This window comes from Nuphar pumila, chromosome 4 (genome assembly GCF_984573655.1).
Source record: "Nuphar pumila chromosome 4, dmNupPumi1.hap1.1, whole genome shotgun sequence".
Classification (NCBI taxonomy): domain Eukaryota; kingdom Viridiplantae; phylum Streptophyta; class Magnoliopsida; order Nymphaeales; family Nymphaeaceae; genus Nuphar; species Nuphar pumila.
In genome coordinates this window covers 127,258,993-127,286,195 of record NC_143252.1, presented here as the reverse complement: position 1 = coordinate 127,286,195, position 27,203 = coordinate 127,258,993, and the positions used below count along the sequence as shown (strand labels likewise).

The following is a 27,203-nucleotide window of genomic DNA, read 5'->3' as shown; positions in this document are numbered from 1 at the left end:
TATATATATATATATATATATATATATATATATATATATTACTGTGTATGTAAACTGAAATACCCATCAGGGGTATTTTAGTCATTTTCTGTTATTGTAGGGTCAACCCACTAGGGGTCCTTGTTATTCTTTTTGTTTTTTTAATTTTCCTTTTCTCTTTTATTTAATAACTACAATGTGACTGTTGGGACCATGGTTGCCAGTTGAGGAAGCGGGAGCGGGAAGCGACGCACTTTCAAAATTTTAGGAAGAGGGAAGCGTGGGACCACTTAGAAGCGAATCGAAAATCGTCTCGGAAGCGAACCGAAAGCGACCTAGGAAGCGAAAAAAATAAAAAATACAAAAAAATTTAAAAAATTAGGGGAAGTGTGGGGGAAGCGTGATGGGAAGCGTGTTTCCCATAAAAGGGAAGCACGCTTCCCATTTAAAAATGGCACTTCCCCGCGCGTTTCGAAAGACCGACGTTTCGTGCTTCCGAAACGCGCTTCCCCACTTACCTAGGCGCTTCCGGTAACTCTGGTTGGGACAACCCCAAATAGTTGTTGGGCTGCCCCCTTTGCCTGCCTTTTGGATTATAAACAGGGTTCTTCACTCGATGCTTTTCAAAGCATTTCTCATAACAAAGATATTTGTGATTGTTCTCATTTGAATGTTGTATTGTCCAATAGTGGACTATTGCTTGTGCGATTTCTATTGTTTGTTGTAATCCCTTTGTGGGTTTTCTATTTGTATTTTTGCTTGTTTTGTTACATGGTATCAGAGCCTACAGCTCTTGGATTGTGTAAGTGATTACAAGGAAAGGGACTTCTCCAAAGTTCATGATTGCATGAAAAGAGACTTCTCCAACTTCTCTTCATTAAGATGGGCGAAAAAGAATCCATGACGGTGGTTGCATTCAAGCTAAATGACTCCAATTATTTGATGTGGGCCACCACCATGGAGCAACATATCAAGGAAAAGAAGTTATGGGGACATGTGAGTAGCATAGTGACAAACGTTTTTATCGGCAAATTCTCGTTTTTCAAAAAACTCGCTAGAAATTGAAATTTTTTCATAAATCTCGCATTTTTTCGGCAAAATCTCGACAATTAAAAAATAAATTAAAAAATATAAAAATGTTTTTATAATAAAATATTAATAAAAAATATTTAAAAATCAAAATACATGATTTTTCACGATAAATAGCCGTTTAAAACGCAAATATCATGTTTAAATCATGGTATTTATGTTTTTTCATAAATCTCGCAATAGTTTGAAAATCTCGCAAGAAATTGCAGTTTTAAACTTTCAGGCAATTTCTCGCGATATTTTCATAAATCTCATGACATTTGTCACTATGGTGAGTAGTACTTAATGTGAACCACAACTCACTCTTAATAAAATTGATGGCAAAGAAGCAAGAAAAAAAGCACCCAAAGATGATCTCATCAAGGTGGAGTACTGAAAAGCCGAAACACCCAAATTCTCTTTTGGCTCTTTAATAGTATGGAACTCAAAATTGCGCCAAGTATAGTTAAATTCAAAAAACATGTGAGGCTTGAAATTTTCTCAAGAAAATGTTGTACAAAAAGATTTGGAACGAAAATATTTTCTTCAAGAGAAAATTTGTATGATTAAACAAGGTAATAAGAGTCTAAGACATAACTATGATATCCTCTCACCTCTTTGGGATGAATTAGCATTTATTGAAATGAGGCAAAAGCAACTCGAGGAAGAACATTTGTTTTGTTTCCCCTTTGGGTTAGGACCCGAGTTTGAGCAAGTTAGGTTCAACATCTTACATAGGATCAAAACTACCCCTATTGATGATGCTCTTGGTGAAATATACCAAGTCAAGACACGACTTGTCATGACTAAGGGAAGTGAGGAGGTTTTTGCCATGACAAGACTCGGTAACAATGTCAAAACGTATAAACCTCCTCAATTTTAGAAAAATAATAATGAAGGAGGTACATATAACCATGGAGGAAGAAGAGGAGTTATTTGTCATTATTGCCAAGAAGTTGGACACATTAGACTAAATTGTCGTAAGCTCAGAAGAAAGGTGACAACCATTGAATAAACACCACCAAAATGTGGTAAAAGTACCATCAAAGAAGAACTTAAGGATTAAATTAAACATCTAACAGAAGCATTTCAACTATTCCTTAAAAACTCCTCTGCATTTACTTCTGATGTCGTTGTGTCTACTTTCTCTCCTTTAGGTACGCTTTGCTGGATTCTTGACTCTGGTGCCCCCTTTCACATGACTCCTTTAAAACCCTTTGTATTTGAATGCACAAAATCCTTTTATAATTTGTGTTACTATGGCCGATGGAACTAATTTAGAAATAAAAAGTATTTGAACATTTTCAAATATTTCAAAAAAAAATCAAATTCTTAAAGTTAGAGTTGTTCCAAAACTAAATTTTTTTACTATCGATTTCTCAAATTTCAGATTATGGGTATGAGGTATCATTCTCATGAAAAAAATGTTGGGTGCAGGATCGACAGTCAGGGAAGCTGATTGAGAAAAGAGATAGGAGGGGAAACCTTCTACTACATGGATTTTTTCATCTTCCTAAAGAATTATTTTGTAATTTTGTTAAGAAAAAAGATGTTTTTGTGTGCATCAAAGATTATGTCATCCTATTGTATATAAGTTAGCGCTTTTTTATTTTTTAAAGACTCTTGTTCCAAAGAGTTCATATGTAATGAATGTATTCTTGGAAAAATGAAGAAAATTCCTTATGGTTCTAGAACTTTTATCTCTACCAGACACTTTGAACATGTGCATTCGGATGTATGAGGGACCGGCTCCAGTCATGTCAAAAGGAGGTTTCTCCTATTATGTTATATTCATAGATGATTATAATAGGTATACTTGGATTTATTTCCTTAGGCAAAAATCTGATGTATTCTCTTGTTTCAAAGAATTTCATAAAATTGTGCAAAATCAAGTTCAAACTAATATTATCATTTTTCAATTGGACTCAGGGGGAGAATATTTATCTAATGATTTCAAAAATTATTTGAAAGAAAATGAGATTTCACATCAAAGATTTTGTCCTCAAGAGAATGGTTTCCCTGAGAGAAAGCATCATCATATCGTTGAAACTACAATCTCCAAAAATGTTTCAAAAAATTTTGGGGTTAAAGGTGCTTTAACCGTGATATATCTTATCAACCGAATGCCTTCATCATCTTTACAAAACATATCGCCAATTGAAAAACTTTATAAAACTTCTCCAGATTTAAAATTTTTAAAAAAATGGATGCAAGTGTTTTGTATTTATTGAAAAAAAAAGACAAATTATCCTCCAAAGCCACTGAATGTGTGTTTCTTGGTTATGCAAATAACCAAAAAGGTTATAGATCTTATGATAAGAAAAATGACATTATATGTCCCAAGAAATGTTAACTTTCTCAAAAATGGAATTGGTTTTGATTTTGATAAGCAGACGATCTTGAGTATTCCTTTTTATTTGATTTATTGCCAAAAGAATCTTATGATGAATTTAATTATGTTGATAATGATCTCGATGATATGCATATTGATGACTTTATAGACGAACGGTTGAAAACCCTCCATGTGCACTAGATAAGTATTCTCAAAAACAAAATCTAAGAGAACTAGTATTAGGAAATCTAGTAGAACTTCTAGACATTCTGAAAGATTTTGTCTTATGAAAGCTTCTCACCTAGATATAGAGTCTCTCTTATGGCTATCCACTCCTTTTATAAACCCTCAATCTATAAAGAGGCTAAAGAAATTTCTGAACAGATTGATGTCATGAACCTAGAATTAGGAGCACTTGAGAAAACCAAGACCTAGGAAATCCAACCATTACCAATAGGGAAAAATACTATAAGATGTAGGTGGGTATATAAAGTCAGCACCAAAGGCGATGGATCATTAGAAAGATATATGTAATATAGTGTGGATTTATACTATATTAAGTTATGAGACTTTCAAAAAAATTGGATGCGTTGTAGAAAAATCGGTAAAATACTCAATATTAGGTGTCGTCAATTGAGTCTGGGTTTGGCCCAAGTCTTGTTGATAAGACCTAAACGAGCCAAACAAGATATGATAAAACTTGTATTTTTGACCTTTAAAATCAAGCGAAATTCGGGTTAAATTCAAGTAAAATTCAAGTTATATATCATTAGACGCACCTCAAAATTTTGAATTTGTCAATATGTTACTTTTCTGAATTCGGGCTACGGTTGGCCCGAAAATCGCTTTTTTTCAAAAAAGGTCCACCTCGATGAGACCGAATCTGGATTGAATCGGATTGGATCCGATCCGTATGATCAAAGTTAATATGGATATGGACCCAATCCAAGACCATATTAATTAGGACTTGGTCAAGTTCAAGATCCATATGGATATTGGATATGGATTTGGATTTTGGATCTTGGATCTTGGATCTTGGATCTTGGATTTGAATCCAAAGCCAAAATGCAGGTCCAACGAAATTAAAGTTTTAAATTCAGTATAAAGATTTAATTTAAAGAAATTTGAAGTTAGAAAGACTCCCAGAGGGATATAAGGCATCCTCTGGAACTTTTTGGATATTTATTAATTAATAAATAAATAAATAAATAAATATTAATAATTAATTTATTCAGAAGAGCCTAATTTAGTTGAGTAAACAAAAAAAATGGTAAGCAATTAAAAGAGACAGAAAGTAGAAAAGTCAACAAAAAAAAGTTTGAAAAGAAAAGAAAAGAGGTTGGAGATAGAATCCCATGTGAAGGAGGATTCTATCTCCCAACCCAAATGGGAACCTAGAGGGGGTGTCACCCTCTAGAGGATTCCCTCCTCTATAAAAACTCAAAAAAATATGGGAAAGAAAGAAAGAGGAAAGAGAGAGTGAGAGAGAAAGGAAAATCGTGGAAGAGGAGAAAGAGAGGAAAAAAGAGATGAAGAAGAAGAAAGAAGAAAAAGGAGGAGACCCTCTTCCTCTCCGATCGTCCGATATTTCTTCCAGTCCTTTTTCAAACTTCAACAAAGGTACGGGTTCTTCTCTTGATTTGAATAATGAGAAATACTCTAAATCAGATTTATGTGGGGTTTTTAGATGGAAACTATGAATCTGATTTTTTTTTTCATGTTCAATCAATGTATTGATGCACAAGAGTAGGATCCAATGTTTTAGAAGTATGCATGGCTTGTGTTATGTATTTCAGATTCAGACTTTTGATTTCATGACAAGAACGTGCTTTATGCATGATTTTATATTTATATTTATATATATATATATATATATATATCAGTGGGATTCAGACAGGGTTATTCTTAACTCATGACGGACAGGTTTGCCTGTCACACGCTTAGCAGACTGATTTTAACTGTTGAAGTGTTTATGTTTTGGACTGTCATTAAGACATGATCACATAAAATGAAAACCATTGGCTGTTAATGAAATTTTCGCAGGTCTGAGTTTTTCTTTTTGATAAGTTGTGCAGCGGATATATTTTACCCAGCTTTATCATAGGGCCCTTATCGATGTATTGTGCTGTCACTATAATTATGTTTATCGAAACGGTTTTGAGAGTGTGTTTTAAAAACTGTCAGTAAGGCGTACATGAGTTAAAAATCTGTTGGTTGTGTAAGGACAGTAGGGTCGATAACTTGCAAAGTGTATAACAGTGATATATTATTTCTCGCCACTGTTGTTGATGCTTCATAATCACGTTAATTCGAGACAGTATTAACAGTGTTATATCCAGACTATATTGGACTCTGTTAGGTGGTCCCAAAACAGGTTTTGATATCGTCACAATGATCGGTTAAAATTCTGTTTTGGTCTCTAGAATTTCCTAAGGTTGTTTACAGGAATTTATGGTTTTTGTACTGCGCATGTGATAGGACTTATATGTTTTAATCTATTAAGCATGTGAAGGAATCAATATGCTTTTCTTAAGTCACGGAGATTGTGAATTAGACAAGTATGTTGTTGCAAATTAACCTTGCATAGTGAACTGGGTACATTTATATAGAATTTGGGTTTGTGTAGTGATTCATTTTGACTCATGTTAACTAGATGCTTATGGACCCGTGTCAAGTTCGGACATAGGTTAAGCTGCATACTATCTGGTTATGTGTATTGGTTGGTAGGGTTGGAAGTTTACCGAGCATACAAAATTGTTTACTCTATGAACAACAGTGTTGCTTAGACTTCTTTTCTTCCGTTTCTTTTTAACATGCTGAAATCGTAGTTTCCTTTATGTTGTCATGGTTTGGCTGAAATTGTATTGTTTCTTAATGTTGTGAGAGGTATCCCATTTATGATTTTGGTGGGCTGCTATAGGGCAGAACAAGGTTGCATATTTATGTGCAACATTGTCTGCTGTCAAACACTATTGGCTGCATGTTTATGCATGAGAAACATGTTGCCAATAGCATGTCAGTGTTGTTCGGTGTATGGGGGCAGCTTAGCTTTGTCTCGGTATTTATGTTTTGTAACCCAAGCATGCCCAAATTTGGTAAGGATGTCTAATGGTTATGCATGATCATGAATTTAAATATCATGTTCGCATAGATGTGCATATCATGAACACATGAATTTTAAAATTAGATTGAAGTCGCATCACCACGATCATGTGCATAAGTGAATGAGATACATGAGATGAATCATGAAAGCATGTGTTCATATGTAAATTGTGTTTATATGTGCATTCTTATTGTGTATCAATGAATGTGCATTGTGGACATGTTTGAATGTACGTGGTAACATGTTCACTGAGGATTTTAACATAAGATGCATCGGTGGTCAGATGTGAGCCACTACAGGCCACGTGAGCTAGGAGTTTTTGTTGCTCCAAGTTTTGTTTTATGCATTGCAAAATCCATTTGAAATTATTGGTTTTCTGAATTAATAGCACTGTTAAACTTTGTAACGGGCCAAGGTCATGTGTTGTGGTTTGCATGTTGATTTGCAAAATGAACCTTTGAAAAAAAATTATCTTTTGATAAAAAGATAAAAGAGATAAAACAATAAAATTAATGTTTTCTTTTTTGATGTCCCTTCCACAGTGTGGGAATCATGAACGGCGGTTTTGCGAAACCGTAAAGATATTAAAAACTCCGTGTGTGATTGTACCCTTGAACCCGATATAGTGGTTAACCTCGTAGCCACGATTTTAGGGAGTTTTCTGCCACTTTGCCTGAGGTTGGTGCGTAGATACAACTGTTGTTATTGGTATACCAAGAAAGTGGCATCAGTAAATGTTGATTTCCCTGGTGTCCCGATATTAGATATTGATTTTTAATGTTCTGATGGATGGTGTTGAATCCTGATATCGATCGAAGAACAAGAGTGAATTCTAGTTACAAAATACAAATTGTGTATTAAACTACAATTGAAAACTTATCTTAAAGTTTAGGAATTTGTTGTGCCCGTTTTGAGTATCCACAGGTTTTAATGAAAAATGAAATTAAATTTGTGTGCATTTAATATGGACATACATACAAAAGAAAACTCTGATAATAACTTAATAATGTGTTCATGCATGTGTATTAAAATCATGGATATTTATTATTCTGCATTAATTCATGCATTCTTACCTGTTCTGTTTCATATGAGATATTGTTGCATGATAATTGTTGTTAAAAGCATGAATGGTTATTTAGATTATAAGATAGTTGTAGTTTATTTCCTTTGAAACCTTGCATGAATTTGATTTACGTTGTTTCTTGCCTATTTGGATTTTTAGAAGAATTCGTATAAGAAACTTCGATTCTTATCCAGTACAATTTCTGTTTTTCACAGGACCTGAAGCCCAATGACGAGGACGTCTGCCATATGGAGCTTATGAGACTGCTTAACTTCTTATGATATTTTATTTGGAACGGTGTGGCTTCACAATTTTAGACATTGATTTGATTATGTTCTTAAACTTTGATTATTGATTAATGAAGTTAGTTATTTTGTTGGATGGTTGAATGTAAGATCCCTTGTGGTTTGGAATGTATTAAGTCCGTGATGTCTCGACTCCTTGGGTTTTGATTTCCGCAATTGTTTAAAAAAAATCACTTTTCAACGAGGATGAGTTGAGGTCGTTACAATATAAGGCTAGGTTAGTGGGGCCAAAGGTTATTCATAAGAATATGGAATAAATTATGAAGAAACTTGTGCTCTCATAACTCGTATGATGAGTACTAGAATACTCGTTGCTTTAGAATCCATTAGAAAATGACTTATTTACCAGCTTGATGTTAAGAATGCCTTTTTGAATGGTAGCTTAAATGAACTAGTGTACATGGATCCTCCTCTCAGTCTTGAGATTGAGAGAGGGAAAGTTTTTTAATTAAAGAAAGCTTTGTATGGGCTTAAGCAAGCCCCCAAAGCTTGGTATGACAAGCTTAGCAATGTTATGTTAAACTTGGGATATAAATTATGTTATATTGATACTATTTTTTTTTGCCAAAGATACAGTTATTGTTATGGTTATCTTTTTGTTATATATTGATGATATGATCATCACAGAGAATGACAAAAAGGAAATTAGTGAAATTAAAAATATTCTTGAAAAACATGTTGATATGTCTGAAATTGGTTTTCTAAGATATTTTCTAGGTATTGAAGTTGCTTAATCACCTAGAGGATATATATTGTCTCAAATGAAACTGGCTACAGATGTTATTGCCAAATCTGAAATCTTTGATGATAAGAAGGTTGACACACCAAAAGTTATAAATGCAAAACTAAGATTAGAGGATGGAATTCCTTTTGAAAATCCAACTGAATACCGACAACTGGTTGAATCCTTGACCTACTTATCCATCACAAGACTAAACATTGCTCATGTGGTACACTCAACCAATTAGTTCCAACATGCACCATCTTCAGTGTAAATGAGTATTGTTTTACGAATTATCAAATATATCAGGAATTTTATAACTAAAAGTTATTTCTATCCTCCTCTTCTTCTTTAGATTTAATTTTTTATACTAATTCAGATTGGGGAGGTAATCCTAATAATAGAGCTCCAACTACTGTTTGTGAGTGTTTTTAGGGGACTCTCTTGTATCTTGGAGGTGTAAGAACCAGTAGAAGGTCTATTTGTCATTCAGTGAAATATCGAGCCATGGCAATGACAACCATGGATATTATTTGGTTGTGAAGTCTTCTCAAAGATATAGGTTTAGTCATCTCTAATCCTTCGAAAATGTGTTGCGACAATAAGAGTGCTATCGACGTTGCAAGCAATCACACATTCCACAAACGAACCAAACACAAAGAGATAAATTGCCACTATATTCGTCAGGAACACTTTAGAGGAACTATTGAGTTGCCTTACATGACTTCAAAATGTCACTTGACAGATTTTTTCACTAAGGCCTTTCCTCACCTCGGTTTTTGTCTCTTCTTGGCAAACTTTCGGTGATCACACCATTATATATATATATATATATATATATATATATATATATATATATATATATATATTTGTGTGTGTGTGTGTCTGTGTAAACTAAAATACCCATCAGGGGTATTTCAATCATTTTCCTTTGTTGTAAGGTCGACCCACTAGGGGTCCTTGTTATTCTTTTTGTTTTTAATTTTCCTTTTCTTTTTTATTTAATATGTACAATGTGACGGATGGGGTAGCCCTAACTAGTCGTTGGGCCAGTCCAAACAGTCATATGACCATTGGGGGCTAGCCCAACCACTATTTGGTCTGCCCCTTTTCCTCCTTTTTGGCTTATAAATAGGATTCTCCCCTGTTGTGTAACTCAATGCTTTTCCAAGCATTTCTCATAACAAAGATATTTATTTTATGTATTGTGTGTGCCCTTTGTGGCTCTTGTATGCACATATTGTGCCTTTGTGATTCTCATCAGTCATTTCCCTTTGTTGTAGGGTTGACCCATTAGGGGTCCTTGTTATTCTTTTTGTTTTTTAATCTTCCTTTTCTTTTTTATTTAATATGTACAATGTGACTGTTGGAACAGCCCCAACTAGTCGTTGGGCTGCCTCCTTTTTGGCTTATAAATAGAGTTCTCCCCTATTGTGTAACTCAATGCTTTTCCAAGCATTTCTCATAACAAAGATATTTATTTTACTTATTGTTTGCGCCCTTTGTGGCTCTTGTATGCACATATTGTGCCTTTGTGATTGTTTTCATTTGAATGTTGTATTGTCCCATAGTGGACTATTGCTTGTGCAATTTCTATTGTTTGTTGTAATCCCTTTGTGGGTTTTCTATTTGTATCCACGCTTGTTTCATTACAGGTTTGTGGAGCCCAATTTCCAAGCTAAGCCAAGCCGAACGGCAAGCTACTCGTCTCATTTCCCAGCCCTACACGCAATGGCGAATAAGAAGAATGGCCCCTGGAGCATATCACTGTATGATAAGTTGGCATGGATTGGAATGAGCAGGTTACAACAATTGCAATGAGTGGTTAAAAGACAAGGCAATGTTGTCAGTATCAATGTGAATCAGCCTGCATGGGCAGATATGCATCAAAGCTGCCAATTCAATCCCGATTCATCTCAAATTGGGAAGAATCAGCCTGGTCGGGGCTGAATCAAGGTTGGATCGACCCTTATTTTAATATTTTAATTTTTTTAAAAATTTAGTGATTTTTATAATGAAACAAGTAAAAGTGACCAATTCAGCTCAATTTGGTTTGAGTCTGAATCAGCCAGTTCTCTGAATCAAACCGAATTGGGTCCCAAACCGATATTGACAACATTGAACTAAGGGTAATAATGAGACCAAGCCAAGCAAGCAAACTCATGTAATATCAGGTTGCCATCTTAAACTAAAGATATATGGAAAGATTAGTAACCTGGAGTAAAAAAGGGCCAAGTTGACCTAGTTCATCATATCCATATTTTGTCAGGCGTCAGCTAAAGCCAACCAAATGGAGAAACCCCATTTGTAAAATTCATCACAAAACGGGTCACATCAAGATGTAGAAGGAAATACCATAACTAAGTTCTAGCAGACTAGTTATAAAGTAGCTTAGCAAAATTATCAAGTAAAGATCTACTGATAATCAGTAAGAATTCACCTCAGGCCTACAAATTAACAGCATTTATATTTAGACAGACCTAAACTTTGTCCACTTCAGCCTTTGTACATGAATCACGTGCAGAAGACAACTGACATGTTGCACAATTACTAAAAACAGAATGACTATTTGAAACCAAAGGCTAGTTGCATCAATTTAGGGTATGGTTATAATGGATGTTCCTTCAATGATTTTGCTTGGCCAACCATTCAAAAAAGCTGATCAAGGAAACTATTGCCTTCAAAGCATTCCAGCCAATGGTTAATCATTAACAAATTTCAGACAGGGAAAAGAAAAGGCAAATACTAAATGGCCATGATCATTAATTAGGCCCTTCCATAAAGCTTTTTAAATCTCTTAGAACTATGGAGATTCCCTGCAACTGTTCCCAGTTATGAGTTATTCAATCGGTTAGAATCAATATTAGACAGCACATACATATGGTGATGTAATCAAAAGTCAAAGGCATCACAGGAATTGCCAGTCACAATATATAGACACACACACCTGACTACAGAAGAAATACAAAAGTGACCTCAAGACCTACCTGTCCTCAGTAAATGGGCGCTTGTTCCCTATCTTCTCATTACCAACACCATTAGCAATATCCTTCCAAAGTTTAAGCATAATAAGAAATAGGAAAATACAAATAAAAAAACATACATAAAGAGTCATCAGAGGAATCTTACAAAACCACCAGAAGTATCCTTACCATTCCATCTTTCCATCTGATGGTTGTACCAGTGATTTTTGGCATTCCTTCTTCATCAAAGGAATATGTTTTAGTAAGTTTTGAATCTTCAAAGTAAGGGTTATGTGAAAAGTTCTGCAACAATCCAGTTACAGAATTACACAGAGTAGAAAAGCAGCATTTAGTATTTCTTAGTTATATTATCCCTCAAGAATATAAATAATTAAAAAGGCCTAAATAATAGAACTGGAAACCAGTATTTAATTTCTTGTTTATCATATCTCTATATAGGAACAATTATAAAAAGCTAAATTTTGGACACTGAAAATGGAGAAGAGAGTCTCACAAATGTGATGGTGTAGCCTGACTTTAGATCTTTGCAGTCATCAACATCCAGTGACTTCAAGTATTTGAAAATCTAGGTCAATCAAGAAATAAGCATTAATAGATCCATCTTTAGGCAATATATCAATATTTTGAAATCATTAAGAAATAAAATATAGGAAAGCTTACTGGGTACAAAAAAAGGAATTAAGAGAATGACACAAAACAAACATCAAGTGCATAAGAGAGCAGACCTTCTGGTCCTCTTCATTTAAGAGATCACAAAGCGCAGGGTGGCTCATAAACTGCAATGTGTAATTTCAAAGTTATGTTATTGTATGAAGTAGCAACATCTGATATCTAATCATGAAAATGATTCTAAGTTGAATCCCAAAAAAAAAAAAACAGAAAAAGAAGCGAACAGATAAATTTAGGAATAAAGAGGATGAATCACGAACTGCAGTCAGCCAAAAGTCAGATATAGTTTGAATTATCTCATTCCGTCTGATATAAACAGGCCGCCGTATTTCATTGTACTTCTGCTCAACTTCCAACACTTTTTCACTTGCTTCCTCATTGACCTATCAAGACAATTACAAAGTATATTAATAGATAATATGGAGAAAAGTTTGCCATTACACTTAATAAGTGGAGAGAGATCAATGATTAGATAAACATAGAATCCTTTTAACTGTTATGTTCTCTTGTTTTTGAGAGAGAGTCTATGGTGCAGAACATTGCAAATCTTGAACTGGGTAGAACATCAATAAAATAGGAATATTAGAACAATTAACTAAGAAAAGAATTAATTGCACAAAAAAGACATACATGGAAAGAAAACACCCTTAACTCCAACAAACAAGGTTCAAGATTACAAAGTTACATTTGGTTCATAGTACTGTTTGAACTTTGAAGACTAGGCAACACAATTACATCCACTGCAAACAAAGACAGATTATTTTTAGGAGCTAGCACTGCAATAAAAGTTTGGTATCTATACAACCCCTAAAACAGATTCCATATAGATGCCCTTATGTACAAAGAACAAGGTGGTGTTTTCATGTCACAGAAGAAGGTGCCATGGCAGAACCTGCCGCAGCACATTCTTTCGTGGAATACAAATCGGACCACACCCCCGACACAGGAACTGAATCTGTGGAAAAGGGGGGTCCAGTGTGTGTGTTGCATTGTGGGGCCCGCAGAAATGGCAAACAGACCCCAAATGCAAAAAAATATGATGAACCACCAGCCTAGAACAAAACATTTTACATAATCCATGATACTTTAAAAACCTTCCTATATTTCTGATTACATGAGAACACACAAGTGCATCTTGACATCACCAAAATATCATGATGTTTCCTGTGAATAATGATGGCATCTGAAACAAGGACAACCAAAATCCTATAATAATGAATATCGAAGGTTAGATGCAAAATCCAAGTTAAAAATATATATGAAAATCATATCATCTCACCAATACTCAAATGCAGACTGTGTGCATCCCTTTCTCAGTCAACCATGCAAAAAAACAACCATGAATTTTTCAGCAAAAGAAGGGAGGAGTGAATACAAAAGCAACCATTCACTATTATTTAACATCTTTTTAATAGCGATGTCAGTGCACATGAACTAAGGCTACATTCAAAATAATTTGACTTTTTCCTCTGATTATATGCATCAACAACACACCCCATTTATCTCTTGAATGAAAGTATAAGGGACAAACACCATATTGGATAAAGATAAAAAGATTTGAAATCAACTGTGCATCACAGCAAACATACAAGAGTATCAAAGGATAAGTTTTTGAGACCCAAGCAATGTTTGAATGGGGGATATTACCAGCCAAAAATGGAAGAGTGAGGCCTTTCAGGTGTGTCAGCAAGATAAGATTGAGGGGCCAAACCCAGTGGTATTGCTAAAAATAAACTCCATGAAAAATAAATAATGGAGAAACAAGCAACAAACAAAAGTGACCGATAACTTCCCCATTGGAATGACCTCTATTCAATTCATAATCACAAATCTCGACAAGATTTTCAATTTCTCGTGAAAAAAGCAAATTTTATAATGCCGGAACTTTTCATGTTTAAAATGTGCTATTTTCAATAAAATACCTGTATTTAATTTCCCATGATTTTTTTCACAAGTTTTTAAATAAGCTGTGATAAAAACACTTCAAAAAATTCAAAATTTTAAAAGCCTGAAAAGTTTTTAAAGTCCTTTTATAGTCATGACTCATGAGGCTTTTAGCATGAAACAACATTGGGCGTTGGGGAGGGTTTTAAAGACATGGAGGGGGAGGGGAGCACTTTTGATTCTTGGTCGATATGAGAGTCGTTATTTCATTTATTTTCCTTTTTTTTTTACTCAAAGCAACAGTAAAGGCAGAACAAAACCCTCAAAGAAGCAACTTGTGAAGGGCCGAATGGCCACCTCTACACCTCCCCCAAGCACTTTGTGCTACTCTTGCTTTGATTAGATTGCCCTAAGCAATGGTCTTAGCTACTCTTTGGATTGCTCTTTGGTTCCTCAATCCATTTCTTCTTTCCTTTTTTCCCCTAATTTTCTTTGTGGTCCTTGAAGCACTTGCAGAACAAGCCAAGGAATTCTACAATTGGGGAAGCACTCAAATTCATTAGAGATATATCCTGTTATTCATTCTTATGCCCATGCTTTGTGTCTGATGAATATGGTTAATTGTTATAATATGCCATTTGATGTTGCCATTGTATTAGTTCTTACTTTATATGAAGGCTTCAGGACTTCCCTACTTCTAGATCTGCAGGTTAGTTGTCTTACTTCCAAGTTCCAACTTTGTTTATGCCATGATACCATATTTGATCAAAGTTACCAAAGCCAGGTGACAGTAACTAACTACAAATTTATCTGTAGATGCTTAGCTCTTCCTTTTTCCTTGGTCTTGAAGAATCTAGCTCTGCCTATGGCCGTTTAATGTTTTTCCTCAAGTAAAAATCATATTCCTTTCATTATAATTTCCTAAAAAAGTTAACAAGGCAGAAGGTAAAGATGAGATCAGAGCAATAGAGTGGTAATATGGCTTAAGCTTTCAGTTTGGACTCTCTCTCTCTCAATGATGCGTGTTTATTTTCTAGTTCAACGTTCATTTCCCTACATAGAGAGTGGAAAGTAGGTTTTACTTCTATTTGATTTAGAGAATGAATAAAGTTTCCAATTTTGGCATTCTTTTCTTTATCTACATATTTTATCCTTCTCTTTTCTTGGCGAGTTATTTCATTTTCTTTAATTTTTCTCATTTTTTAACAAATTTTGAATTCAGTGAGATTTTTCTAAGAAAATAACTTTTTCAAAATCTCTCAAGATTTTCCCTTGCTGAGAAATTCCCAAGAACAATATTTGTGACAATGGTTCAGTTAACTATAAGCTCCTTTAAGTGATCAGGAGGAAAAGGAGAAAAGGTTGTCCTCAAACCATTAAGTGCTTTAAAATGCATACATTCACCTTCATCAAAATAAAGCAAATTTTCTTTTCCCTTTCTTTGGTGTTTATTCTCGGTCCTTCTTTAGGGCAGTAATATCTTAATTTGTTTTGTACCCTCACATAACTGCTACAAGTTGGCACATAGATATATTTCAAAAAGTGCGTGCAGCATATCCCCATCTACACAACTCCAACCCTATGTCAACATACTTGCAAGCATGGAACCAAAAACATGCATGCATCCAAGCACACACAGGCTTTGTTTGTGAGTTTGAATGTGCAAGTCGCATTCAAGGACCTAGGTGATGAAACTTTGTAACTCAATACTCAAAGGGCATTGGGTTGCAGAAGCATCTGTAGCAAATTCACCTCCACGCCACTCCAACAACAGCCATTAGTGGACGTCCAAGCAAAGAACAAGATGCATGTGTGCAATCACCTTAACAGTCATTTATTTTCTTTGCTCAGTGAGTTTTGAATGTGTAGATTGCCTTCAAATATCCAAGTAATAATGTTTTGCAACTCAGTGCTCAATGGCATAATTATGAAGATTTGCCTAAACTTGGATGACTTAAACAGAATGACCTAATTCTAAAGCCATTTAGCCAACCATTTGCAGCAAATGCTACGAAAAAGGAGAGTTTTGAATAAGATTCCATCATTGAACGAGAGAACAGACGTGCATAAAATGTGACAAATTTCTCAAAATAGATGGACCCATTCATAAAACGAAGAGGAGCTAGACTATCTAACATGCTATGGGACTAGTCGATGATCTGACAACATATCTTAAATTGCAAGCCTGATTATATTTGGTGCAGAAATTGATAAAATGGCGCTTTTAAATAGAATATCCCTCACATTCTTGGCACACTACTTTTATAGTAATCATATTCTTTGGGGAATAAGAAAACAAAATAATTCATAAACCACCTAAAATGTAACGCACAGGGAGACATCAGACATGCAATTGTTATAGTCACTTAATTTATTTAATTCTACTTACAAGTGTTACTACAAACAGTACTCAAGAACCGAGAAACTAGATGCATAGGAAAGTTGCTGGGGGCACCCAGAGACTTTTTATCTCCGGTTTTTAGGATAAACACTCTCCCAAATGGCAGAAAAAATAGAGGAATTTTTGAAGTGGTTGATGGAGGGACTGGGGTCCACCAATAACCAAAAGTTTTTCGTAGATGGAGAAATTTTCAGTCCCATCAAACAGGTCAACTACCATGCAGCATGTGGGCTAGAGAAACAATTGAACACAAGCAAAGTGATGTCAATGTAATAGGGGCATTTTGGTCTTTTACTTATGTAGGGGCATTTTGGTCATTGTACATGTCTGTCACTGGAGTAGTTTCCTTATACTTTTGTTCTTTTATTTTTTTACTTTAATTGTAAATATTAAATAGGCCATGGGTCTTATGGTAAATTGCCATAGAACAGTGGCCCAATAACTATATGGCACTCCCTCTTGTATATATAGGGGTTGATTGAAACCCCTCCTCAAAATATGTTTTTGCTTAGAGCATTTTTTGAATACAAATCCTATATTTTTATGTTTGTTGTATGCCCTTAAGTGGCTTATTTCTGTGCATTTGTGCTTATGTACTTGACCCATAAGTGGTCATTGTGATTGTCTATGTCCACAAGTGACATTTTTGTATTTCATTACATGGTATCAAAGCCTTGGTGATCTTTTGATGTTATTGATGCATTCAAGAGACTCGTGGGAGATCGAGAAGATCGGATAGAGCCTCAAGAAACATTGTAATATCTTGTAATTTTTCCATGATTTCTAAGCCTAAAAATATAATTTTAAAATTAAATATTTATATTTAATTTGATAAAATCCTGAAAAATATTTAATTATGGGATGACGTCAGCTTGGATTTGGGCTTGGTCCAGAGCCCGCTGACAAGATCCATAAATGTTAAGTAAAATCTATGAAATTAATTGTTTTTAACCTTTAAATTCAAGCAAACTTTGGATTAAATTTAGATTAAATTTAGGTTAAATTCAGGCAAAATTCGGAAGCGAAATTGTACTAAGACCATTGGTAGATCCGTTTCAGAAGGTAGATCACTGAGGAGATCTGTTTTCTAGAAATCGGATCATGATTGGCTCAAAAAAAACATTTTTCTAAAATGACCAACCACTATCTTTGAGTCTTTTTCGGTTTGGATCAGACTCGACCTCCTTCGTTGGATCTATGTTAATATGGATCTTAACCCAATCCATGATCCATATTGAGTAAGATCCGGTCTGGGTTGAGATCCAATTAGATTTTGGATATGGATTTGGATCATGGATCTAACCTGTATCCATAATCCATCTATGCTATTTTTAAACTAAAATGGATTTAAAATTTTAAAAGCAACTACTTTAAATTAAAGACTAAGAAAGAGGTAGAGTTCTACCTGGGGTAGAACTCTACCCCATACGGATGTTTAGAAGAGGGCGTCCTCCCTAGAATATTCCATAAGAATAAATAAAATATTTAAAAATTAAGAAGATAAGATTAGCTAGAGGTAGCGTTCTCCCAGGGTAGACCTCTACCCCTAAAAGAGTCTAGAAGGGGGCGTCCCCCCCCCCTCTAGAGACTATACACTATTATAAAAAGAGGTTGGAACCCCTCTCTCTATATAACTCGATTTCTAGAGAGAGAGAGTTGAGGAAAAAAGAAAGAGAGGGAAGAGAGAGAAAATTGTGAGCTAGAAGAAGAGAGAAGAAAAAAGGAAGAGAGAAGAAGAAGAAGAAGAAGAGCTTTTTCAACGTATTTCATCCTTCCACTAGTATTTTTTTTTTCAACTTTCGAATCAAGGTACAGGTTTTTCTCTAAATCTGAACGGGAAGAGAGTTGTGTAAGTTGATTTAAGCATGGGCTTAGAGAGGAAAACGGGAAATCTGATCACAATATATATATATATATATATATATTCAGGTTGTCCACTTCATGAAATCTGATACATGTATTTGCTCTAGTATCCAATTACGTCTTCATGAATCTGATATAATATATGCACATATTTTTAGTCTTTCGATTTCATGAGCATGCATTATATATATGTATTTAATTTTCAGTCTGTCGATTTTATGAGCATGAATCAGATTGATATATATTTCAGTCCTGCCGATTCATGTGCAAGAATATGATATATATACCAGTCTGATGATTCATGTATTCGAACCTGACCACACATGTTTTATTTTTCAGTCTGTCGAGTTTATGGACCTGACTGATATATATTTCAGTTCTGTCGATTCATGGGCAAGAACCTAATATATATGTCAGTCTGATGATTCAGGTATATGAACCTGATAATGTTTATTAACTTCAGACTGCTGATCATGTGTTAGAATCTTATTTAAATATATATATATATATATATATATATATCAGATCATGTATTTGAATTTGATACATATATGTATTTCAGAGCATGTATTTGAGTCTAATATATGTATATATATCAGACTGTCGATCCCTGTGTTTGGAGCTGATAAATATATATTTATCAGGCTACCAATCCTTGTGCAAGAATCTGATAAATATATAAAATTATGAGTCTGCCTATTCAGGTTCATGAATCTGATAAATGTTTGCTTTTCAGTTTGCCGATTTCATGAGCTTGGATATGATATATGTATTCTTTTTTCAGTTATAAACATAAATATATTTTTCTGGCTAGTCGGTTATGCAAATGAATCTGATTTATAACATATGTTGTTCATTGATCATGTGCATGAATCTGATGTATAGGCATATGTTTTTTGCAACTAGCTCATTCTTGTGTATGTAGCCGATTATATATGTTTGGAGCTAGCCGAATCTTGTGCATGTATCTGACCATGTTTTTGAGGTTAGTCGATCATGTATATGAAGTTGATCAAGTGCATAATTGCAGTCAGCTCATATACATGAACCCGATCAGAATGTGTGTATATATTGCTTAATTTTTGTCACCTGATTCATGTACATGAAGTTGATCATGTGCAATTTGCAGTCAGTTGATGGCTGATCATGTACATGAATCTGATCAGAATATAAGTGCATATTCTGTAAGTCGATTCATGTACAAGAAGTTGATCATGTGCAGTTTGGAGTCAGTTGATCATGTACATGAACATGATAAAAATATATATACTTATTTCTGTCAGCGGACTCATATACATAAAACTAATCATGTGCATGTTTGCAGTCAACTTCATGTAGATGAATCTGATCAGAATATATACACCTATTGTTGCTAGCTGATTCATGTGCATGAAGCTGATCATGTGCATGTTTGCAATCAATATATATATATATATATATATATATATATATATATATATATATATATATATTGTCAGCTGAATTCCTGTCAACCAATTATGTAAACAAATCTAATCCTAAACAGATCAGTTTGTAGTTTTTTATCATAAGTATGAATTTGATTATAATTAAATGTTTGCATGACTATTGATCATATACATAAATCTAATCTTGTCTAAATTGTTTGCATGTTTGTTGATCATATGCATAAATTTGATCATGAATAGTGTGGTCTGCAAGCTTTCTATATGCATGTGTATGTGCATGGCTAAATGCGTGTTATTTTTGTGCTTGAATGTTCATTGTGAAAAGAAATAGTAAAATTATGTGTATTCATGTATATTCACTGAAATTTTGGGAATATACATGTATATTCACTGAAATTTTGCAATGGCATGAATCACTTTTTGAGATTATATTAGTAGTTAAGTGTGAACCACTATGGGTCTATGTAGGTCAGGCGCATGTGTTCCTCTAGTGTTATTGAAATTGCTTATGCATTGCAAAATGATTTATGAAAATTATTGGTTTTCTAAAATTAATTACATTGTTAAATTGTGAGGGTCATGTCCCAAAATTGTTATTGCATGTGGATTTGAAAAACGGTTCTTGTGTAAAGAATTTGAAATTGATTTAAATGGTAAAAGTGACTAAAATAGTATAATTATGCTCTTCCTTGATGTCCCTTCTATAGTGTAAGAATCTTGGATAACAGTTATGGGGAACCGTAAGGATACTAAAATCCGCGTGTAATTGTGTCCCCGGAACCCAACGTGAGGTTCACGTTTTCGGCCATGATTTTAGGAAGCTTTCAGCCACTTTGCCTGAGGTGGTGTTGTTAACTCAGCTGTAGTTATTGGTATACCAAGAGTGTGGCATCAATGGATGTTGATTTTTTTGATATTCTGACATTAGGTGATGATTCCTAATGTTTCGATTGATGGTGATGATTCCAAAAATCAGTCGGGGAATAAGTAGAACCCAGTAATTAAAATACAAATTGTGTGTTAAGCTATAACTGAAAACTACCTTGAACCTTGGGAATTTTGCTTGTTTTGCATATCCGTGGGTTTTAAGACAAAGCGAAAATTAATTTGTTGTGCATTTAATAGAGATATACATGCAAAGCAACTCTGATAAATAACTTAAGAAGTTATTCATGCATGTGCATTAAATCATGCATCTTTTACTGTTCAACATTAGTTGCATTGCATGCATTTCTGAATATTTTATTTCGCATGATATTGTTGAATGCTTGAATGGTAAGTTATTTTTGGTAAATTATTGCTTATGATTTCCTTTTAAACTTATGCATGAGTTAATTTATGTTATTTCCTTTACAGTTAGATTTTTAGAGGAATTGGTACGAGAACTTCAATTCTTACTCGTTTTCTAAAACTGTTTTTCAGGCACAGGGGCTCATTGATGCGTAGGACTAGCTGTCTGGAAGACTCGAGGCTTGTGACTTGGTGCTTGAGTTCTGACTTGTGTGTGAGATGTGATTGAGTCGATTTTTATTTTGGACTTCTAACTTATTGATTTAATTATATAAAGTTCAATTTATTATTTTCAATTGAATTTGTGCATGGAATGGTTTGTGGATGGATATATTAAATTTGTAATGTACCCCGGATCCTTGGAATGTTTTCTGCAATTGTTTTAACAAAAAAAAATCTACTATTTTCGAGGGTCAATTGGGGTCGTTATAGAGTTGGTATAAAAGCGCAAAATAAGAGTTGTCAAAGCTAGTTAGAACAACCGCCATAAAGGTCACAAACTCATACTCCAGAAATTGTCTCTACATCTCTGGTAAGAGCTATCATGTGAAATTTGTTTTTTTAGTGTCTTGAAAAATTTTATTTTTGACTGTATAGATAATTATATTTAAATCAGTGTTGTGATTTAAATTGTGTGCTTGATATCATTGTGATTCCAAATCAAATCATTACAATTTTGAAGGAAGAAAAACTCATAACCCATAGCCAATAAAGGGCCCTTAAGAAGAACAACTTCACAGACATAAGAACTAATCAAATCATAAACTGGTCTTGAAATACGTCACCCTTCAAGCAGTAGCTCTCACATCCCTGCACCATGGCTGATTATTGGAGATTAGGCACACGTGTTCCCTAAGGAAGAGACGATAAGTACTGAAGACATTCACCTTCAACGAGGTTGGTGGTAGATGCTCTCTTCATCCCTCCCAAAAAAATAAGTCTTTTTCTAGAGTAGACAGCAAAAGAAATGAGATCCCAGCCTTTATAGGAGCACGATGCAAATCTAATCGCAAAAGAGCTAGAATCAGCTAGCCAAAAGCTATTCACTATCAAGCCTATTTTGACAAACAAAGATATGAATTTCTGCTGGGAAATCGGCCACTCAAGCACAACAAAGTGTTCTATACATGATGCCCAAACCATTTCAACTATTTCATATCTGCCCGGAACTCTCGTGATAGGACGCATTTCTCATCTTCCAAATATTTCAGTAAACAATATGAAAAGTGACGATCCAACACAACTTGAGCCACAAAGGGTGGAAGCAAGTCGTCATCCACCATTTTAGCTCATAAATAAAGTCAGAATGCGGGGTCCTTTTCATATTTCCAAATCCTTTGGGCAACAGGACACGAAAAAAACAAGTGTAATTGAGATTCTTCTTGCTTGAAGAAGACTGGGCATCTGTTAGGTAAGGCAACTCCAAACCCCTTCAGCCTATCCTTAGTAAGAAGTTTGTTGTGGCTAGCTAAATATGCAACCCATGTTGCCCTGGGTGACACCTTTTTTTGCCCATACATAGCCAAACCATTCATGGGTTGGGGCATCACTGTGAATGGAATCCTAGATATCCTTATGACTGATTTTCTCAGCCCATACAGAGCCTCTCCACCATAGCTTATTAGGTCTGGGAGACAGCTAAAATCCTATCAGATTAAGTGATGCAGCGAGGGAACGATGTTCTCGCGATAACGAGTGCTAACGTTGTTGCTCTTCGATGCAGCGACCGAAAAGCGAACAGCCGCGTAACATATCTGACGCTGACGCTGACGTGTGGATGCCAACACTGAGGGCTATTAACGCAGCGACAGGATCAGCGTCTCCAGTGGCTGGATTGACGTTGCAGACGCTCCTCAGTTACGATCGTGTGAACCCAATATTGCATTGACAAATGAAGCAACAGAGGGCTCGGTTCATTAGATTCGAGCAGCAGATTTAATTGCGAAAACTGATGACACTTACAATGGGCAGAAAGAAAACGACGACACTAATAGAAAAAAACAAGAAAACGTAGAACTGGCAAACAATAGAACTAAGTTGAAATAAGATAACAACAGTAGGCTGAAATAAACAATATTCACGTAAGACTGAATGCAGGAAATAAATGAAGGAATCAACGGGAAAGAAAGAAACCAAGGCTGCAATTGAACGAACAGAAAAAAGAAAAGAAAAGAGAGGCTGCGTTAATTCGATCTTCAATCCCCCTCCCCCCTCTTCACACAACCCTAAGAAGCTAGTTTAAAGGGCTTCAGCTGGATCTGGGTCTCGGGTCTGGACCTGGACCCGAAACGAACTCTGCCTGCTGCTGCTGGATCTGGGACGTGCTCTGCATCATTGTTCTGGGCCTGCTCTGCATCATTAAGCCATAAGCTTTCAAGCCCAAGGAGAGGATCCAAACGATCCGTACAGAGAGCCAGACCATCCTTTACACATATTTTCTTCATACTTACTAGCCTACATCTTTCCCTCTCAGGGAGGAGAGATATCAACCGGGGACCCAACCAAAACCAAGTACAAGTCCCTTCTGCCACCTTGCAAGACATCAGAGGTTCAATCTGTTTCCAACCCCATACAATCCCCTTCCAAGCTCCAGAGCTTACGTCTGAGTTAGCACCCCCAAAAGCTTCTATTGCGAAGGTATTTGGAACACATGAAATCTGCCCAAGGAGAGTCTCCAAAAAAAGACATTAATCACAAGCTTAGACAAGTAGGTAAGATTCAGCTCCACAATCCTATGAAGCTCAACACCTCCTTCACTTTTCGATTTACAGAGCACCTCCCATGCCACCAAGTGGGGCCTTTTCCCAAAATTTGAATCCTGTCACAAAAAGTTCCTGAACATGGTTTCTAATTGCACTGTCACCTTCTTTGGAACTTTAAAAGATAAGATCCAAAACACAAGAATTGCATTAAGAGTGTTTTGAATAATAAGCAGTCTCCTAGCATATGATAAGAATCTGGCTTTCCATGATTCTAGCCGTTATTGTGGGATCCTTTATTGTGTTTGAAAAAATAAGATGGTAGCATTTTCCACCTGCTAGTTTCATGAAAGGTAAAGAAGAGGTAATTATCATCTTTTCATATTTTTGACTAATGATTTATAAATGTAAGGAGATGCAAGGCTATTATAATTTCCAAATCCTTTTTATGATGCTGCAGTGTTGTTCTTTTCTTTTCTTTTTTCTTATTTTTCCTCTTCTTTTCTTATCTTGAAAAAGGAGGTCACTACTTGCTAAACATTGGATTTTCCACCATGACTAACTAGTCACAGCCATTGAAATGGGATGCTGTTCTGTTGAGAAAATTAGAGTTCAATGATATAACTGTATAATGCTGCACCTTAGTTTGCTGGTAAAATAGAATATTGTGAAAGCAATCACAAGCTACTAAGATGGTCTTGCCTATAGTTTGACCAATGCATGGTTGAGGTTAGAGATAAAAAACACTGTGCTTTTGTTTTTCTTTAATGAAAGTTACACAACATTATAGTGCAACTGTTGGTCCACGTTTTCAACAATGAAGCAATAACAATTTCTTAGATAACAAGCTAAAAAATCAGTCCTACCCTTATACAAGCAGTAGAATATGAATAAAATTGCCCAAACAGAACAAACTGTGTCCTTTTCCATTTGAAAATCATGAGCCCATAGTCCCTGTTTACAATGAATTTTATATCCAGTATGCTATGTGAATGCATGCAACCAATAATAGACCACCTTCTCAAATTTTCACACAATGGGGCACCCAACTAAGATACGACCGGCATTCACAAAAAGGAGGAAGAATTAGAAGGGTTACATCCCGTTCCACAGAACAAACCGAACAAAATGACACCAAAAGAATCGATTTGTCCAAACAACAGGAGGACGAATTACCAGTAGCAAATAAGCATTGCACATAATCATCCTATGTAAAAAAACATAACGTCCGAATTGATTTACTCCACAAATAATGCAGAAATTCTCCAAAACAAGCCCAAAATTTACCAAATACTCGTTCTCTTTTTCTTCTGGGCATTTGATCATCAAAGTGACAAACTAACAAAGAAACTTATGTGGGCGCTTCAGAAACATGCAAAGCCAAGTGCAAACAAACAATTGCGATTTTTGTCTTGTGGGTGATCGACCAATATGTCAATTACCGACAACCCAACCTAATGAATGAGAGAAAAAAAACTATTGGCAATGGCCACATACATTTATCAACAGTAAGGGAGAGAGAGATGAAAGAGAGAGAGAGGTTGCCTTCTCCAACTCATCTTGTATCTCCTGCAACTTCTCGATGGAGAGGACGAGCTCCTTGTCAATGTGCTCGTGGCCATCCTCCTCGGCTGGTTCAGAGGCCTTGGACCGCTTGCTCTTGTCCGTAACCATCCTCCTAAACCCCTCCCTTACCGCCCCCACTAAACCCTAACTCCTCTCAAGAAGCGGATGGAAAGAAGGGTCTCTCTCTCTCTCTCTCGCTGGCAAGATGGGCTCCACTTGCACAACTCTAAATAGAGGGGAGGATTACCTTACCTTAAACGAGCCTCCTTTAGTAGTGTTGTACAGCGAACCGAGCTAGCTCAGGTTGCCTCGGGCTCGACCGTTTAAGCTCAACTCAAACTCGTTCGAAAAAATAAAAAATAAACGAGTCAAGCTTGAACAAGGTACACGTAAACAAGCTGAACTTGAACATTTAGCCCGAATAAGCTCGGTAAGCTTATATAAATAAATTAGATTTTATATATGTATGCACTTTGTTCATAATGTAGTCACAAAGAAAAGTTTTACCTTAACAGGTGGCATAGGATATGTATACACCACAAAGAGAAGTTTTATCTTAACTGGTGGCATGGGTTCAAATCCTATCATTTTCCTCCTTTTCAAAGAAAGCTTTTAACACAAATTTTAAAAACTTTGAAAACTTTTTAAATTAAAGGAGTTCAGCTTGTGCTGATCCCGGACAAAGCTCAAGTCGAGCTTGAACAACTAGATTTTCTTCTCGAGCTGAGCCAAACCAAGCTCGACTCGAACCCGACTTGTGTGCATCCTATCCACTTGCCTATGCTTGTGCACTTTCTTAAATCTACCGCTTTTTAAGTGTCTCAACCCTTGGTTAAGGGTCAACATGTCTAGTTAGGTACCATACTGACAGAGATGTCAATGAATCGTATGTTATTTGATATTTTGCATAATTTGATCACTTAGTTGCATTTGGTAAGCCAAAATCATATCCGATTATAATCATATGCAAATATGGTTTTGATTTTTTTGCTATTAAATATGAAAAATATATGGATTTGGCAAATATTTGAATATGTTTACATGTAAAAAAGTGGATTTGGCCCTAACTCGAATCCATTTAGCCAAAATTTGATTGGTCAGGTATGGTATTGGCTACATCTGATCTGAATCCCAACCATTTACATCCCTACCTACCCAAGATATACTCAAACCAAACCCAAGACCCAAATTTGAACCAACACCTAACCAACTCCAAACTCAGTTTCAACCCATCCCAAAACAACCTATGTACCCACCTAGGCCCATCATAGAGAACAAAAAACATTATTTTATATCCCCTTAAACCCATGGTCCACATGTGCATTTGGATCCAAGTCCAGTTCCTGATGAGTTTCAATTGATGCAATCGGCTGCTCGTGATCATGTTGTGCACGTTCAGAACATCTAGAGTATGATCTTGAGTGGGGAGGGTGGTGTGTGTTCTCTCCAAAACACAAATTGCGTGTTCCTGTGTGTATGAAGGAATATCTTGGGACCTGCAATAATTCATATGCAAATGTTGCCCATGATAACTTTATAATAAAATAACATATAAAAAAGGTAGATATGCTTTTGACAAAAATGTCCTCTGGTAAGATAGATATGTGTTGGATGAAAATGTCATCTTGCTCCCCGTAAATAGATTTGCATGTTTCACCTTTGTTTCTAGCTTGTGTTACAAAACATTGTTGCCTTCTTGTTCCTGTCTGATGAGTTGTAGAGTCTGATTCATAGTTTCTTTCCTTACAGAAAGGAGAGTCTGGGGATTTCCCCCAATGCGGGACCCGTTGCGCGACCAGCGGGCGAAGGTCCAGGGGGGCTGCCCCTGTTGGGGGGTCGTGCTGGGCTT

At 35.5% G+C, this 27,203-nt stretch overlaps 1 protein-coding gene across 3 annotated transcripts in view; it reads right to left on the bottom strand.

The window, feature by feature from the left end:
- The window catches only part of LOC149840982 (NAP1-related protein 2-like), a 70,151-nt gene extending 44,594 nt beyond the window's left edge, over positions 1 to 25,557 (bottom strand). For 2 of the 3 annotated variants that reach the window (XR_016431621.1, XM_090004606.1), the window contains exons 1-6: positions 25,334 to 25,557; positions 12,485 to 12,607; positions 12,281 to 12,331; positions 12,049 to 12,120; positions 11,724 to 11,837; positions 11,559 to 11,620 (exon numbers count right to left, since the gene is read on the bottom strand). Coding sequence is in view for 2 of the 3 variants with exons in the window: in XM_090004606.1 (XP_089860732.1) it covers positions 11,559 to 11,620; positions 11,724 to 11,837; positions 12,049 to 12,120; positions 12,281 to 12,331; positions 12,485 to 12,607; positions 25,334 to 25,462 (551 nt within the window). In the remaining variant the exon portion in view is untranslated. The remainder of the gene's footprint in view (positions 1 to 11,558; positions 11,621 to 11,723; positions 11,838 to 12,048; positions 12,121 to 12,280; positions 12,332 to 12,484; positions 12,608 to 25,333) is intronic. The other variant, XM_090004607.1, reaches the window with a different exon arrangement.
- Between the last annotated feature and the right edge of the window lie 1,646 nt (positions 25,558 to 27,203).